The sequence below is a fragment of the Mobula hypostoma genome, chromosome 16, assembly GCF_963921235.1.
Source record: "Mobula hypostoma chromosome 16, sMobHyp1.1, whole genome shotgun sequence".
In the NCBI taxonomy this organism is placed as follows: domain Eukaryota; kingdom Metazoa; phylum Chordata; class Chondrichthyes; order Myliobatiformes; family Myliobatidae; genus Mobula; species Mobula hypostoma.
This window is the reverse complement of record NC_086112.1, coordinates 54,288,791-54,303,574: the sequence shown is the minus strand read 5'-3', so window position 1 is coordinate 54,303,574 and position 14,784 is coordinate 54,288,791. Positions and strand designations below refer to the sequence as shown.

General features: G+C 40.7%; 1 protein-coding gene across 4 annotated transcripts in view; it reads left to right on the top strand.

Annotated features, from left to right (window-relative positions):
* The window catches only part of cbwd (COBW domain containing), a 48,820-nt gene that overhangs the window by 539 nt on the left and 33,497 nt on the right, over window positions 1-14,784 (top strand). For 2 of the 4 annotated variants that reach the window (XM_063068957.1, XM_063068958.1), the window contains exons 2-4: window positions 2,276-2,395; window positions 3,015-3,101; window positions 7,537-7,633. In XM_063068957.1, the coding sequence (XP_062925027.1) occupies window positions 2,278-2,395; window positions 3,015-3,101; window positions 7,537-7,633 (302 nt within the window). In that variant the 5' untranslated portion in view covers window positions 2,276-2,277. Of the gene's footprint in view, window positions 1-137; window positions 958-2,275; window positions 2,396-3,014; window positions 3,102-7,536; window positions 7,634-14,784 lie in introns of those variants that run through there. The other 2 variants (XM_063068959.1, XM_063068956.1) reach the window with 2 other exon arrangements.

The following is a 14,784-nucleotide window of genomic DNA, read 5'->3' as shown; positions in this document are numbered from 1 at the left end:
AGTGTGTCAGGTTTGCAAAAGTTACGATGCCTGGCTAGAAGCCACTATTTTATTATGACAGTAGTTTGTATTCGCACTGCGTTTTCAATGTAAGTATTTCACTGAAGTGTTATCAAACACAATATGGGCTTTATAAGGAGGCCTTCAGCATGATATTTGAAAACCGGGATTGAAAAATTGTTTTATACAGTGCTTTAAAGAAAAGTTTGGAGATTTGGGGAGGGATTTCCAAGACTGGTGACAGTAGGATGATTGAATTCATAGATGACCAACAAGCAGGGTGTGAAGGGGGTCTCAGTGATAAGACCACAGAGAGATTTGAAAACAAGGATAGGACATTTAAAAGCAAGAGCAGGTGTAGATTATTGAATTTATTACAGGAATGTTTGCTGGAAGGATTGGGGAGTTTCTTTGAAGTGAGAGATAGGAGGCCAGTGAACAAGGAGAGCATGATGAATTGAAACATGATTGGAATTGTCAAGGATGGTTAGTCACTTGGTGCTGAGGATGAAATCTTGTTTAGAGAAAAATGTTCTGTGGAAAGGGGTAGAAAGGGGCAGTGATAGCAAAATGCTTGGCAGGATGAACGAGATCAGCATTGGAGTGAAGTGAATTAGATTGGACAGAGCAAGATTATCATGAACATATCACTTGTAGCACCAGGGGTCCCAATACTTTCGACTGCTGTTCAACTACGATTAGGAATGCCTACCGCTTGATCCCTCGACCACATTTCAGGAAATCTGATCATCTGGCTGTCCTCCTACCTGCATACAGCCAGAGGCTAAAGAGCAGGGAGGGCTCCAGAAGCAAGGACAATGAAGAAGTGGTTGTTTGAGTCAGAGCAGCGGCTATGGGACAGATTCGAGTCAGTGTTTTGGGCCATGTTCAAAGGCTCATCAGAGGATCTGAATGAAATCACCACAGTTGTCACAGTCTTCATAAAGGCAGTCGTGGGTGAGTCTGTCTGCACAAAATCATTTCGAGTTTTCCCAACCAGAAGCCCTGGATGAGCCATGTGATCTGCAGTCTGCCAAGGGTGAGATCAGTGACATTCAGGACACTGGTATAACTAGGTAGTATTCACATGGAACACTGGTGATTCTTGCTCCATTTGGTTGCAAATCAAGGATTTGGTGTTAATGTATTTCGTGTGAAATAATGGAGGTATGACACCCCAGAGGTATGAGACTCTTGCCAGGAGCCAGACTATAATGGGAGGCGAACACAAGCCAATTCAGTTTAGCCATTGGAGCAGGGAGGGTAAGGTCCGTACCCTAATAAAAGTTAAGAAGCCAAATAGGAGAATGGAGGCACGGTGCACCAACATGCACTATACTGTAGAATAGTGTTGTGCGGTTCTGAGGGAACAGGAAGCCATGATGTAAATTGTGAACAGTTTTATTTATGTCCGTCCATTTGGTCATTATTTGTGCTAATATCTGGTGTTCCAGTGGTCATGTGTTGTGGCCAGACCATTATTAAGTGCACACCAGCACGCCTACATGTACTATCTTGTGTCATGATGCACTCCTGCACTATCTCATAATGTATGATTCATAGCCAGTATTTCCATCTAATTTCCTCAGTTCATTAGGGCTGAAATCTTTATCAATAATCAGTGAGATTTCTGGGAGTATTCACCTTGTTAAGTAATGATAGAATTTTGCTTGATCTTTTGAAGACCGTGGATTAAAACTACACACATAAAGGAGCTTGTGGAAATCCAACTCTTGTGTCCCCTTGTGCATGAAGTTTACACACAAAATTCTCCTGTGCTATTAATACCATTTTATTTTTTTGCTATTGAGCTTTATCAAATTTGCCAGATCTTTTGTGTGACAATCACAGCATTGGCAACTTGGTTTTCCAGGCAAAACCTATGTACTGTTTGTGAAATTGAAAAGGCTATATCTTGCTTCAGAATTGTACTTTTATTTTTCTCTGAATGCAAATATATGAAGATATAGTTGTAAACCTTGGTCTAACTATGATATTGCACATAGAACTAGAATTGATGACCATTGTCCTACCTGAATAACTACTGCGAAAACCTCTGATAGATAGCAGACCTGCACTCCAGCTTTTTATATTTAATAGTTTTCAAGATACATCAGGAAGAAATATGGAGTTTAAATTTCTAACTGTATATTGATAACTTGCTAGTGTGCCTTTTCGCCACCACCTTGATTTGCTTTTGTCAGCTTGTCATGCTGCATTCATATTAAACAATTCCGTCAATGTCACTCAGTAACCTTTAATTGATTCTTAACAGAGATGGCAGATAGCCTTTTGGACGAAGATGAAGAAGACTGTCCCAATCTGGTTCCAATTGAAATGTATCCTAAAACAGGAAGTGCACGGATACCAGTAACAATCATAACTGGATATTTAGGCAAGTATTATTAAGGGTAAATCAACAGATTAGACTAATTGTATAACTATTCCAATACCAAAATATAAAATTATAAGGGAAAATGTTAAAGTATTAAATAACAGGGACAAAACTAAAATGCTAATCAGGAAGGTGGAAGTTACATAACTACCTTACTTTGCCAGGGTTTGAGAAAGTGTTACCAATTTCAAATTTTTAGCTATGGAACTAAAATAAAATAGTGTGTTTGAGATTCCTTTCACAGAAGATGTATTTTTCAATCTATCTTAGTCTAATGCTACAACAAAATTGTTGCTCTTTGTACAGTTATAACAAACTGGGTACCTCATCGTGAATCTTCCAGGGATCCTCTGTAGCACAACGAGAGATGGAAATAAAAATAATGATGCATTGGATGTGGGAGGAGGTGATGAGGATGAGGGGAGAATGAAAATGGGATGAGTGTAAATGGGTACTTGAATTTCCCTGTTTCTTCCTATGTAACTCTGTTACTCTGGCAGATATACTGTATGCATAAGAAAAAGAAAGAGATGCTCATAGGATGAACTTGCCAATTGAAACATATTTGTTTTTTTTTAAGAACACTATCTTTACTATTGTGTTTTTACGATTGTACCAGGTGCTGGTAAAACAACACTTCTGAATTACATCCTAACAGAGCAGCACAACAAGAGAATTGCAGTAATCCTCAATGAATTTGGTGAAGGTAAGCAATCTTACACAGAACATAGAACATAGAATAGTACAGCACAGTACAGACCCTTCGGCCCACAATGTTGTGCCGACCCTCAAACCCTGCCTCCCATATAAGCCCCCACCTTAAATTCCTCCATATACCTGTCTAGTAGTCTCTTAAACTTCACTAGTCTATCTGCCTCCACCACTGACTCAGGCAGTGCATTCCACGCACCAACCACTCCCTGAGTAAAAAACCTTCCTCTAATATCCCCCTTGAACTTCCCACCCCTTACCTTAAAGCCATGTCCTCTTGTATTGAGCAGTAGTGCCCTGCGGAAGAGGCGCTGGCTACCCACTCTTATCTATTCCTCTTATTATCTTGTACACCTCTATCATGTCTCCTCTCATCCTCCTTCTTTCCAAACAGTAAAGCCCTAGCTCCCTTAATCTCTGATCATAATGCATACTTTCTAAACCAGGCAGCATCCTGATAAATCTCCTCTGTACCCTTTCCAATGCTTCCACATCCTTCCTATGGTGAGGCGACCAGAACTGGACACAGTACTCCAAGTGTGGCCTATCCAGAGTTTTATAGAGCTGCATCATTACATCGCGACTCTTAAACTCTATCCCTCGACTTATGAAAGCTAACACCCCATAAGCTTTCTTAACTACCCTATCTACCTGAGAGGCAACTTTCAGGGATCTGTGGACATGTATCCCCAGATCCCTCTGCTCCTCCTCACTACCAAGTATCCTGCCATTTACTTTGTACTCTGCCTTGGAGTTTGTCCTTCTAAAGTGTACCACCTTTCACTTCTCTGGGTTGAACTCCATCTGCCACTTCTCAGCCTACTTCTGCAACCTATCAATGTCTCTCTGCAATCTTTGACAATCCTCTACACTATCTACAACACCAGTAACCTTTGTGTCATCTGCAAACTTGCCAACTCACCCTTCTACCCCCACATCCATGTCGTTAATAAAAATCACGAAAAGTAGAGGTCCCAAAACAGATCCTTGTGGGACACCACTAGTCGCAATCCTCCAATCTGAACGTACTCCCTCCACCACAACCCTCTGCCTTCTGCAGGCAAGCCAATTCTGAATCCACCTGGCCAAACTTCCCTGGATCCCATTCCTTCTGACTTTCTGAATAAGCCTACCGTGTGGAACCTTGTCAAATGCCTTACTAAAATCCATATAGATCACATCCACTGCACTACCCTCATCTATATGCCTGGTCACCTCCTCAAAGAACTCTATCAGGCTTGTTAGACACGATCTGCCCTTCACAAAGCCATGCTGACTGTCCCTGATCAGACCATGATTCTCTAAATGCCCAGAGATCCTATCTCTAAGAATCTTTTCCAACAGCTTTCCCACCACAGACGTAAGGCTCACTGGTCTATAATTACCCGGACTATCCCTACTACCTTTCTTGAACAAGGGGACAACATTCGCCTCCCTCCAATCCTCTGGTACCATTCCAGTGGACAACAAGGACATAAAGATCCTAGCCAGAGGCTCAGCAATCTCTTCCCTCGCCTCGTGGAGCAGCCTGGGGAATATTCTGTCAGGCCCCGGGGACTTAGCCGTCCTAATGTATTTTAACAACTCCAGCACCTCCTCTCCCTTAATATCAACATGCTCCAGAACATCAACCTCACTCATATTGTCCTTACCATCAAGTTCCCTCTCATTGGTGAATACTGAAGAGAAGTATTCATTGAGGACCTCGCTCACTTCCACAGCCTTCAGGCACATCCTCCCACCTTTATCTCTAATCGGTCCGACCTTCACTCCTGTCATCCTTTTTTTCTTCACATAATTGAAGAATGCCTTGGGGTTTTCCTTTACCCTACTTCGCCAAGGCCTTGTCATGCCCCCTTCTTGCTCTTCTCAGCCCCTTCTTAAGCTCCTTTCTTGCTTCCTTATATTCCTCAATAGACCCATCTGATCCTTGCTTCCTAAACCTCATGTATGCTGCCTTCTTCCACCTGACGAGATTTTCCACCTCACTTGTCACCCATGGTTCCTTCACCCTACCATTCTTTATCTTCCTCTCCGGGACAAATTTATCCCTAACATCCTGCAAGAGATCTCTAAACATCGACCACATGTCCATAGTACATTTCCCTGCAAAAACATCATCCCAATTCACACCCGCAAGTTCTAGCCTTATAGCCTCATAATTTGCCCTTCCCCAATTAAAAATTTTCCTGTCCTCTCTGATTTTATCCTTTTCCATGATAATGTTAAAGGCCAGGGAGCGGTGGTCACTGTCCCCCAGATGCTCACCCACTGAGAGATCTGTGTCCTGACCCGGTTCATTACCTAGTACTAGATCTAGTATGGCATTCCCCCTAGTCGGCCTGTCCACATACTGTGACAGGAATCCATCCTGGACATATTTAACAAACTCTGCCCCATTTAAACCCTTGGAACTAATCAGGTGCCAATCAATAGGGAAGTTAAAGTCACCCATGATAACAACCCTGTTATTTTTGCACCTTTCCAAAATCTGCCTTCCAATCTGCTCCTCTGTATCTCTGCTGCTACGAGAGGGCCTATAGAATACCCCAAATAGAGTAACTGCTCCCTTCCTGTTCCTGACTTCCACCCATACTGACTCAAAAGAGGATCCTGCTACATTACCCACCTTTTCTGTAGCTGTAATAGTATCCTTGACCAGTAATGCCACCCTTCCTCCCCTTTTTCCACCCTCTCTATCCCTTTTAAAGCACTGAAATCCAGGAATTTTGAGAATCCGTTCCTGCCCTGGTGCCAGCCAAGTCTCTGTAATGGCCACTACATCATAATTCCATGTATGTATCCAAGCTCTCTGTTCATCACCTTTGTTCCTGATGCTTCTTGCATTGAGGTACACACACTTCAGCCCTTCTACCTTACTGTCTTTACACTGTTTATTCTGCTTCTCTTTCCTCAAAGCTTCTCTATATGTTAGATCTGGCTTTACTCCATGCACTTCTTTCACTGCTCTATCGCTCTGGGTCCCTTCCCCCTTGCAAATTAGTTTAAACCCTCCTAAACCATGCTAGCAAACCTACCTGCAAGGATATTGCTCCCCCTTGAGTTCAGGTGCAACCCATCCAATCTTTACAGGTCCCACCTTCCCCAGAAGAGATCCCAATTATCCAAAAATCTAAAACCCTGCTCCCTGCACCAACTCCTCAGCCACGCATTCAACTGCCATCTCCTCCAATTCTTACCATCACTGTCACATAGCACTGGCAGCAATCCTGAGAATGCCACCCTTGAGGTCCTGTTCTTCAGCCTTCTGCCTAGTTCCTGAAACTCACACTTCAGGACCTCATCCCTCTTCCTGCCTATGTCGTTGGTCCCTACATGTATCACAACTTCTGGTTGCTTTCCCTCTCGTACCAGGATGTCATGCACCCGGTCAGAGACATCCCGGACCCTGGCAACCGGGAGGCAACAAACCATGCGGGTGTCCTTCTCACGTCCACAAAATCTCCTGTCTGCTCCCCTGACTATAATCTCCAATGACAACAGCTCTCCTCTTCTCCGTCCCACCCTTCTGCACCACTGGGTCAGACTCAGTGCCAGAGGCCCTGCCACCGTAGCTCACACCTGGTCGGTCGTCCCTGCCAACAGTATCCAGGACCGTAAACTTATCATTCAGGGGAATGGCTACAGGGGTGCTCTGTACTACCTGTCTGCTCACCTTCGCTTTCCCCCCTCTGACTGGCACCCAATGACCTGCTTCCGACAGCCTAGATGTGACTACCTCCCTGTAGCTCTCATCTATGGCTGCCTCAGTCTCCCTTATGAGTTGAAGGTCATCCAGCTGCTGCTCCAGATTCCTTACATGGTCTTCCAGATCGCCCAGCTGTATGCACTTCTGGCAGATGTGACTCTGTGGGAGAGGGGCGTTCCCCCAAGACTGCCACATCTCACATGAGGGGCACATCACCGTGTCAGGAGGCATTGTAAAGACGAACTGCGAGCAAGCTCGTCCTCCGCCTCTTCTCGTCAAAGCCTCAAAGCTCCACTCCTTCACTGACCCACTCACTCACTGGCCGCTTTCCAATAAATGAACAAGATTACATCTACGACAACCTGTGTATGAATTCAGACATGGTTAAAAGTGAAAAGAAGATTTGCACCATAGATTATTGTTCTTCCACATTGCAATTGCCTATCATGAGAAATAATCCTAAGCTATTAGTACATAGTGAATAATGTTGGTAGTAAGTAGACAAATGGAGTTGTGTGAAATTAGGCAAATAAACAAAGGTATTTGAAAAATTCCTTGACTGTTAGTAAGTGACCAAAATTCATAATTTCTGACAGAGAAAAAAAACATACTTTGTTATTCAATCATGTTTAAATCAACTTGCATTGACTTTGCAATTAGATTAATCATAGTGCATTTTGTAATAACATACCTGCTGGGATTTCCAAACTTTGTGTCGTAGGGAGTGCACTAGAGAAATCACTGGCTGTGAGCCAAGCTGGAGAACTTTACGAGGAATGGTTGGAGCTACGGAATGGATGCCTTTGCTGTTCTGTGAAGTAAGTTTATCTTTGCTCTTTTAATCTTCATAGAAAAAAGTCTGATTTATATAATGTTGTGAATATTTAGTTAGAATAAGATGTGATGAGCAAATAGCAAAAATAAAGACTAATATACAGTGTATTCTGGTTAATTGGGACAAATTGGGACCAGTACATTTTGCCCAATTAAGTGGCTGCCCTAATTAGCTGAAGTTTCATGGGATTACTTAAAAAGGTATAAAAGGCAAACTCCTATTTAACTGAGGAACAAATTGTCTTTTTCAGCAAAATAGAACAAGTTAGAACACTACCATTGCTACTACAGTACTATAAAACTGTGTATTAGTTCCTGATAGTTATCGATGGAAGAATTCATTCAGTGTACATTGCTGTGTTCCTTTAATTGACTGTAAGTTAACAAAATCAGCAGGTACCTAATGGACTGCTTTCATATTAGTGCTTTCAAAGAATGAATCCTCCAAATCTTCCTTTTCATTGTAATATTCAAGATTAATGTTGATACCTTCAAATTCTTTGTAGTCCCTAAGTTGTTGAAATAGTGAAATTATTTCATTTTTACTCCCAGCCATTTCTGGCATCTCCAAGCCTGAATGTTTGAAACCGCAGTGAGCAAAACTGTTCTGAATTGTCTTGCTGCTTATTTCTCACCAACTATCAGTGACAAAAACCACTGAACACAAACATGTGCAACTGGCACTATTTTAAAAACTGATCACTGAGCATGGTGTAGTGTCTAACAGTTACACAAATGCACATGACTGACGCTAGTGAGGAACTGTTTGGCAACAGCTTCCTGTCCCGAATAAGCATCAGAGTGTCACAAACAAAATTTTTTTTCTCAATTATTTTTTGTTCTTTAAGAATTATTCCAAATAAGCGGCTACCCCGATTAACCAATGGCTCAATTAGCCAGAATCTCTGTATTTCAAATTTGTATTAAACAGGACAGATTAATTTAAAGTAACAGATCTATTGAATTTCTGCATTTTACTTGGGCCATTTTCCTCTATCGTGTCCATTTTTCTTATGAATGTATAAGGGATGAATGTTTTGGTTCTAGCAGAGTGATGCTGCAGAAAATATCCCTGCTGAATATAAAAAAAGAAAGAAGTTGCATTCATGTGGTATTTTTTTCACAGCATCACAACCTCCCAAAATGATCAGAGCCATGTTCTTCCAGTGATTATTGATTTCAAGAATTTGTAGGCCTTCAATTTCTAATAAACAACTTTTGAAATGTAATATAGGAAAGCTACCTCTAATATGGTTGCAAAGGAGGTGTATGGTGCTCCTTCCTTCTATTAGCCTGTAGATTATGCTTGGGCAAGGTGTAGTACCTGCTTAGACCCCCGATCCGGGGAGCAGGTGATGGATGGTGCATATCACAAGTCCTGGTTATGTGACCATTGATGCCAGGCGGACAACTTCTGAAAAGTATTGCTAATAGCTGGTATAAACCACTTCTGAAGAAAAATTTGCCCAGAACAATCATGGTCATGATCACCCACGTCTAATGACACGGCACATAACGACTGAACGAGCGTCTGATATCTCCACAGTAAGCTCTCAGAGACAGCGCGCTTATAATGACCAAAGTTTGATTTGCCAAGGTTAGTAACGATTTTTATATATTTTGACAAATTTAATGGAAAAAAACAGTATGCAAACCATATTTTCCTAAATGTTGGAATGAAATTTATTTCATGCACTTAAGACTAATTTTCAAAATAGTGTGGCATTACTTTAGAAATAGTATTTCTAAGCTTTTAGTTAAAAAAATTCAATTAATGTTCAAAGGAAGTAATAGGAAAAACAATGGTGTAATTTAAAATATCGACAGATAGCCAGATAAGGATGTTCATCATTGCAGAAGTAGATTAGAAAGTATAATGCAGAGTGAAAGATCAATGTGTTTGAAGCTAAGACCAAATTGCAAAGAAAGTAATACTGTGCCTCAAATATGCCTGTGATCTCAAATACTATCTCGGTATCTGATGCAGTAATGAGTTACCATAAAACATCTCGAGCTTCAATGTTGTTTAATTCAGCTTCAGATACTCAACATATTTTTGAACTACTATGGCACATGTTAACAGTTTGTGTTGTCTAAGCTGAGATACATAAACTATGGGGTGAATTAGCTGCTGAATTGTGAAGGATTTTGCCAGCTGTGCCACTCTAAACTTGTATTGTTGAGGAGCGTGTGGAACTACACTGCTGATCTTAAGCACTGATTTACCACTGATTGGGTCAAATTACATATTCCTGACAGAATACTATGCAACTGGATTTGAATTGTGCCTTCCACTTTTATGGATTGTCTGTACACTGCTTTACCCATAGGTGAAACAGAAAATGCAGAAAATACTCAACAGTTCAGACTGCATCTGCAGGAAGAGAATTAATGTTTCAGTTGAAAACTCTTGTCAGAACTGGGAAGAAGAGAAAAGATTATTAAACTGTTTGGTAAAACTGGGGTGATGTTTGTTCATATTTGACAAGTGAATGGGAGCAGTTAGTAAGAGCTCAAGACTAAAGAATGTAGGAGTTGCAAACGCAAAGCAAGCAGACATGTCTGAAATGTTAAGCTGGGCGTGTCCTCCACTCTGGAAGGGGGGAAAAGAGCGAACAAGCTGAAGCAGTGTAAACTCAATATAAATGATCATTACAGGCAGAGATATAAATTCATCTTAAGTTGCAGAACTCAGCATTGAGCCCAGAAGACTGCAGCACACACAGACAGAAGATGAGGTGCTGTTCCTCTAGCTTGCAGTGAGGCTTAGTGTAACAGTGCAGGAGGCACTTACTGTTTGGTTAGAGTGGGATATTGAAATAACGCAACAGGAAGCTTAAAGTTACCCTCAGGACTGAATGCAAGTGCTCCCGTTTAAGGAGACAACATTGTGAACCCTTCCCAGTTCTGAAAAATGGTCTTTGATGTGAAATGTTAGCTCTGTTTCTCTTCTGATAGATGCAGTAAGAGTTGCTGAGTATTTACAGTATTTTCTATTTTTACTTTAGATTTCCAACATGTACTGTTTTCATTTATGTAGATACAGTACCTTGTAAAAATATTCAACCAGCCTTTAATTCACATAAATGAGTATTACAACCAGGGACTTTGATCAATTTAACTGAGAATTTTTATCTGTGAATCACCTGTTCCTTTTCTTTCGCAGCACAGCCCAAACAACAGGGAAATTGTAAAGCATGAAAAACTAAAAATTCAAATAATGAAATGTCAGCAATTCAAAAGTATTCATTTCCCCTTTGCTCAGTACTTACCTCTTGCAGCTATTACAGCCAATAGTCTTTTTGGATGACTCCCTATTGGCTTTGTACAAAGTGATAGAGCAAGAGTTGCAAAATTTCTCCTTGCAAAATTGCTCAAGCTGTGCCAGGATAGTTGGGGAGCGGCATTGGATTACAACCTTGAGGTCTTGCCAGAGATTTTTGATCGGGTTAAGGTCAGGACTCTGATTGGGCCACTCAAGGACATCAATTATCTTCATTTGAAGCCACTCCATCTTTGCTCTGGCAGTGTGCTTTGGGTCATTGTCCTGCTGAAAGACAAACTACTTCCCCAGTTTAAGCTTTCTGGCTGAGGCTAGCAGCTTTTTATCCAGGATCTCTCTGTGTTTAGCAGTATTCATCTTCCCATCAATCCTGACCAGATTTCCAGTCCCTGCTGCTGAAAAGCAGTCCATAGCATGATGCTACCTCCCCACCATACTTTACTTATGAGGTGGTGTTACCTGGCTGATGCGTAGTATGAGATTTATGCCATATGTACAGTTTAGTGTTGAGGCCAAAAAGTTCCACTTTAGTTTCATCCAATCCCAAGATCACCTTCTGCATCTTTACAGTATCTTCTAAGTGAAGCTTTGCAAAGTTTTTATGAGCAAGTATATTTTTTTTTAGCTAGGGCTTCTTGTGTAAATACCCTTTTTGCGCAAGGCCTTAGAGATTGTAGAGCCGTGGATTTCATCTCCAGTTGCAGCTACTGACTCCTGCAGCTCAGTCAGTGACTGTTGGCATCAAGGTAGTCTCTCTTACAAGTGCCATTCTTCTCCGGCAGCTGAGTTTAGAGGGGTGGCCAAACCTAGACAGTGTGGCTGTGGTTTCATATTTTCCACTCTTTCACAATGGACTGCACTGAGCTCTGGGGTATATTCAGTGCCTTTGAGATAGTCGTGTACCCTTCCCCAGATTTGTGCTTCTCTATTATCATTTCCCTGACTTGTCTTGAATGCTCTTATGTCGTCATTTTGGTTTCGTCTGTTGAAAATCTACCATACTGTTGGTCCATACAGAGAGTATTTATTTTATGATTCCTGCAATTTTCTACATCAACAAATTGGATGAATTGGTAAGGTATTGCACCTGAGGAAAGTTAGTGTAGTAATTACAAAAAGGACGAATACTTTTTTAGCCTCACAATTTTGGTTTTTAATTTTTAGTAAATTGACAGGTTTTGGATTTTTTTTCTTTTGATTTGACATAATGCACAATGTTTTGTAGATTACCTCAAAAAATCCTACATCAATATATTTTAAATTTAGAAAATGAGACAGTGAAATGTGAAAATAGTTGTGGGGGCTGAATATTTTTTCAAGGCACTGTAAGTGGGCCTATTTTATCTGGTGTATACGAATATTTCTTCAGTTTTAGCCAGCAGTGGATTTTCAACCTCTTGATAGTGTTCATAGAGTTTACAGTATTAAATTAAAGATGTGTTAATGCACTTTAATAAACTTAACATTCAAGCACAGGGCATAATTTTGAAGTTCACAGACATACAAGTTAGAATTGCAGTAAATATTAAGGAGATTAGAAATAAACTTCAGAGAAAAGCAAAATGATTTATTTGGTCATACAGTAATAAGGTGAAATAATATAAGCTAAATATGGTTGTAATAAGAGTACACTTTTTATTTACATAATCTTTGAAAGTGAGAGGGTAAGTTGAATGGACTTAGAAGAAAAAAGGTTCATATAATCTTTGAGTTTAAAAATAGTGGTGTATTGGACACAAAGACAAGGAAGCCATACTAAAGCTTTATAAAACTGATTTGGCTTCTGATTTATCATCACAAATAATAGTGATGTTGAGGCTGCAGATATGATGCAGAAGGGAATTAGAATGACACGCTGGTTGTAATGTTAGGATCTGGATTTGATATCAGTGCAAGGTTAAAAGAGTAAATGGATGCAAGTTCATTTTAATTTCTATTAGAGGAGATAGGAATAGTTTCTAGTGGCAGAAGGATAATTTACTGCTGGAAAAATGGGGCAAAAAAAATAGGTTATACAAATTTATTTCTCAGAATCAGATTTAATATCATCGGCATATGTTGTGAAATTGGTTAACTTTACGGCAGTAGTACAATGAAATACATGATAAATATAGAGGGAAAAAACTGTTCCATTGGAAAAAATATATTAAATAGGTAAGTTAAAATAAGTAGCGCAAAATAACAGAAATAAATAAAAGTAGTGAGGTAGTCTTCATGGTTCAATATCTATTTAGAAATCAGATGGCAGAGGGCAAGAAACTGTTCCTGAATGACTGAGTGTGTGCCTTCAGGCTTCTGTGCCTCCTTCCCAGTGGTAATAGTGTGAAGAGGGCATATCCTGGGTGGTGGGATCCTCAGTGATGGGCGCTGCTTCCTTGAAGGTGTCTTGGATACTATGGAGGCTGTTACCCATGATAAAGTTGATTAATTTTACAAGTTTTTCAAACTTATTTTATCTTGTGGAGTAGCCCCCACCATACCAGATGGTGATGGTGCCTGTCAGAATGCTTTCCACTGTACATCTATAGAAGTTTGAGTGTTTTAGGTCAGTGGTCCCCAACCGCCGGGCTGCGGACTGATACTGGGCCGCGAAGCATTCACGGGTGCAGCGGTAGCTGGAGCGCACCCAGCACATATTTAGGAAAAAAGCCAAAATAAACAAGCTATTTAATTAGGTGCTGCCCGGCACGTAAATGTTGACAATCGCCTCAGATCTGCTTCATTCATTATGTGCCTTGTTGAATGGCATAAGCAATCATGGTATTTCCATGACTATGATTGTTCTTGGCAAATTTTTTCTGCAGAAGTGGTTTGCCTTCTAGGCAGTGTCTTTACACAACTGGTGGTATGTAGTGTGTGTTTTTGTCAAGCTGTGAACATGGTGGACAGGGGAAAGGCTCATTAGATTTGCCTCTTGCTTGGGTGCCTCTCCCTATTTAAGACATGATCCCAAGTCCTTCCTGCTTATGTTCTACTTAACTGCTCAAATGGCCGGCTTAAGATTCAGACTTAATGGGATACATGCAGAATCAGTGAGAATAATTAACCCCAGAAAAGTTAACAGAGTGTCTGCCTTGTTCCTTGAAGGCAGTTAAGATTATAAGTTCAGCTATATAGCCTCTTGAGTCAGCTCCGACATCAATAAGGTCATTGCTCATGGAGTCATTTCATTTTCATGTGCAATTCTCATACCTGTGACTTCCCTAGAGTTCAAAATTCTGTTAGTCTCACCCTTGAATATACCTTATCACAATTTTGCCCTTTTTAGGAATTCCAAAGATTCATATAGTCCGAGAAGAGAAATTTCATTTAATCTCTGTTGCTGACCCCTCATCCTCAAACTGTGAAAGAGGTTCTCTAACCCCTCAGCGAGGAAATGCATCCTGTCAAGTCCTCTTGGAATCTTTCGCTTCGCAGTCAGAATCACGCTTTCTTCACAAAACTCCCTTTTCACAGGAATATAAGCACTAAGCTTTCCTCAAAGGCAAGCAACTCCCTGCTCAACAGGAGGCATTAACTGCACATGATACTCACTTCATGTGTGGTCTGACAAAGGAGTCACATGGTGAGGAATGTGCCTTGTTCTGTTGGTGAAGATATCCATAATCCTATATTCTATCCCACTCACAATAAATGCCAGTATTGCAATTACCTTCCTAGATATTTGTCATAGGCTCATGCTTGTTGTACTACTTAAGACGATCAAATTTGCCTGAACACTAATTCTCAATAACTTAACCTTTAAGTAATAGTATGTTTTCCATTTTTTTCTACTAAAGTGATAATCTCTTATTTCTCTTCATCACCTCCCATCTTTTTGCCCACTTAACCTATTTCTAACACTGCAGACTT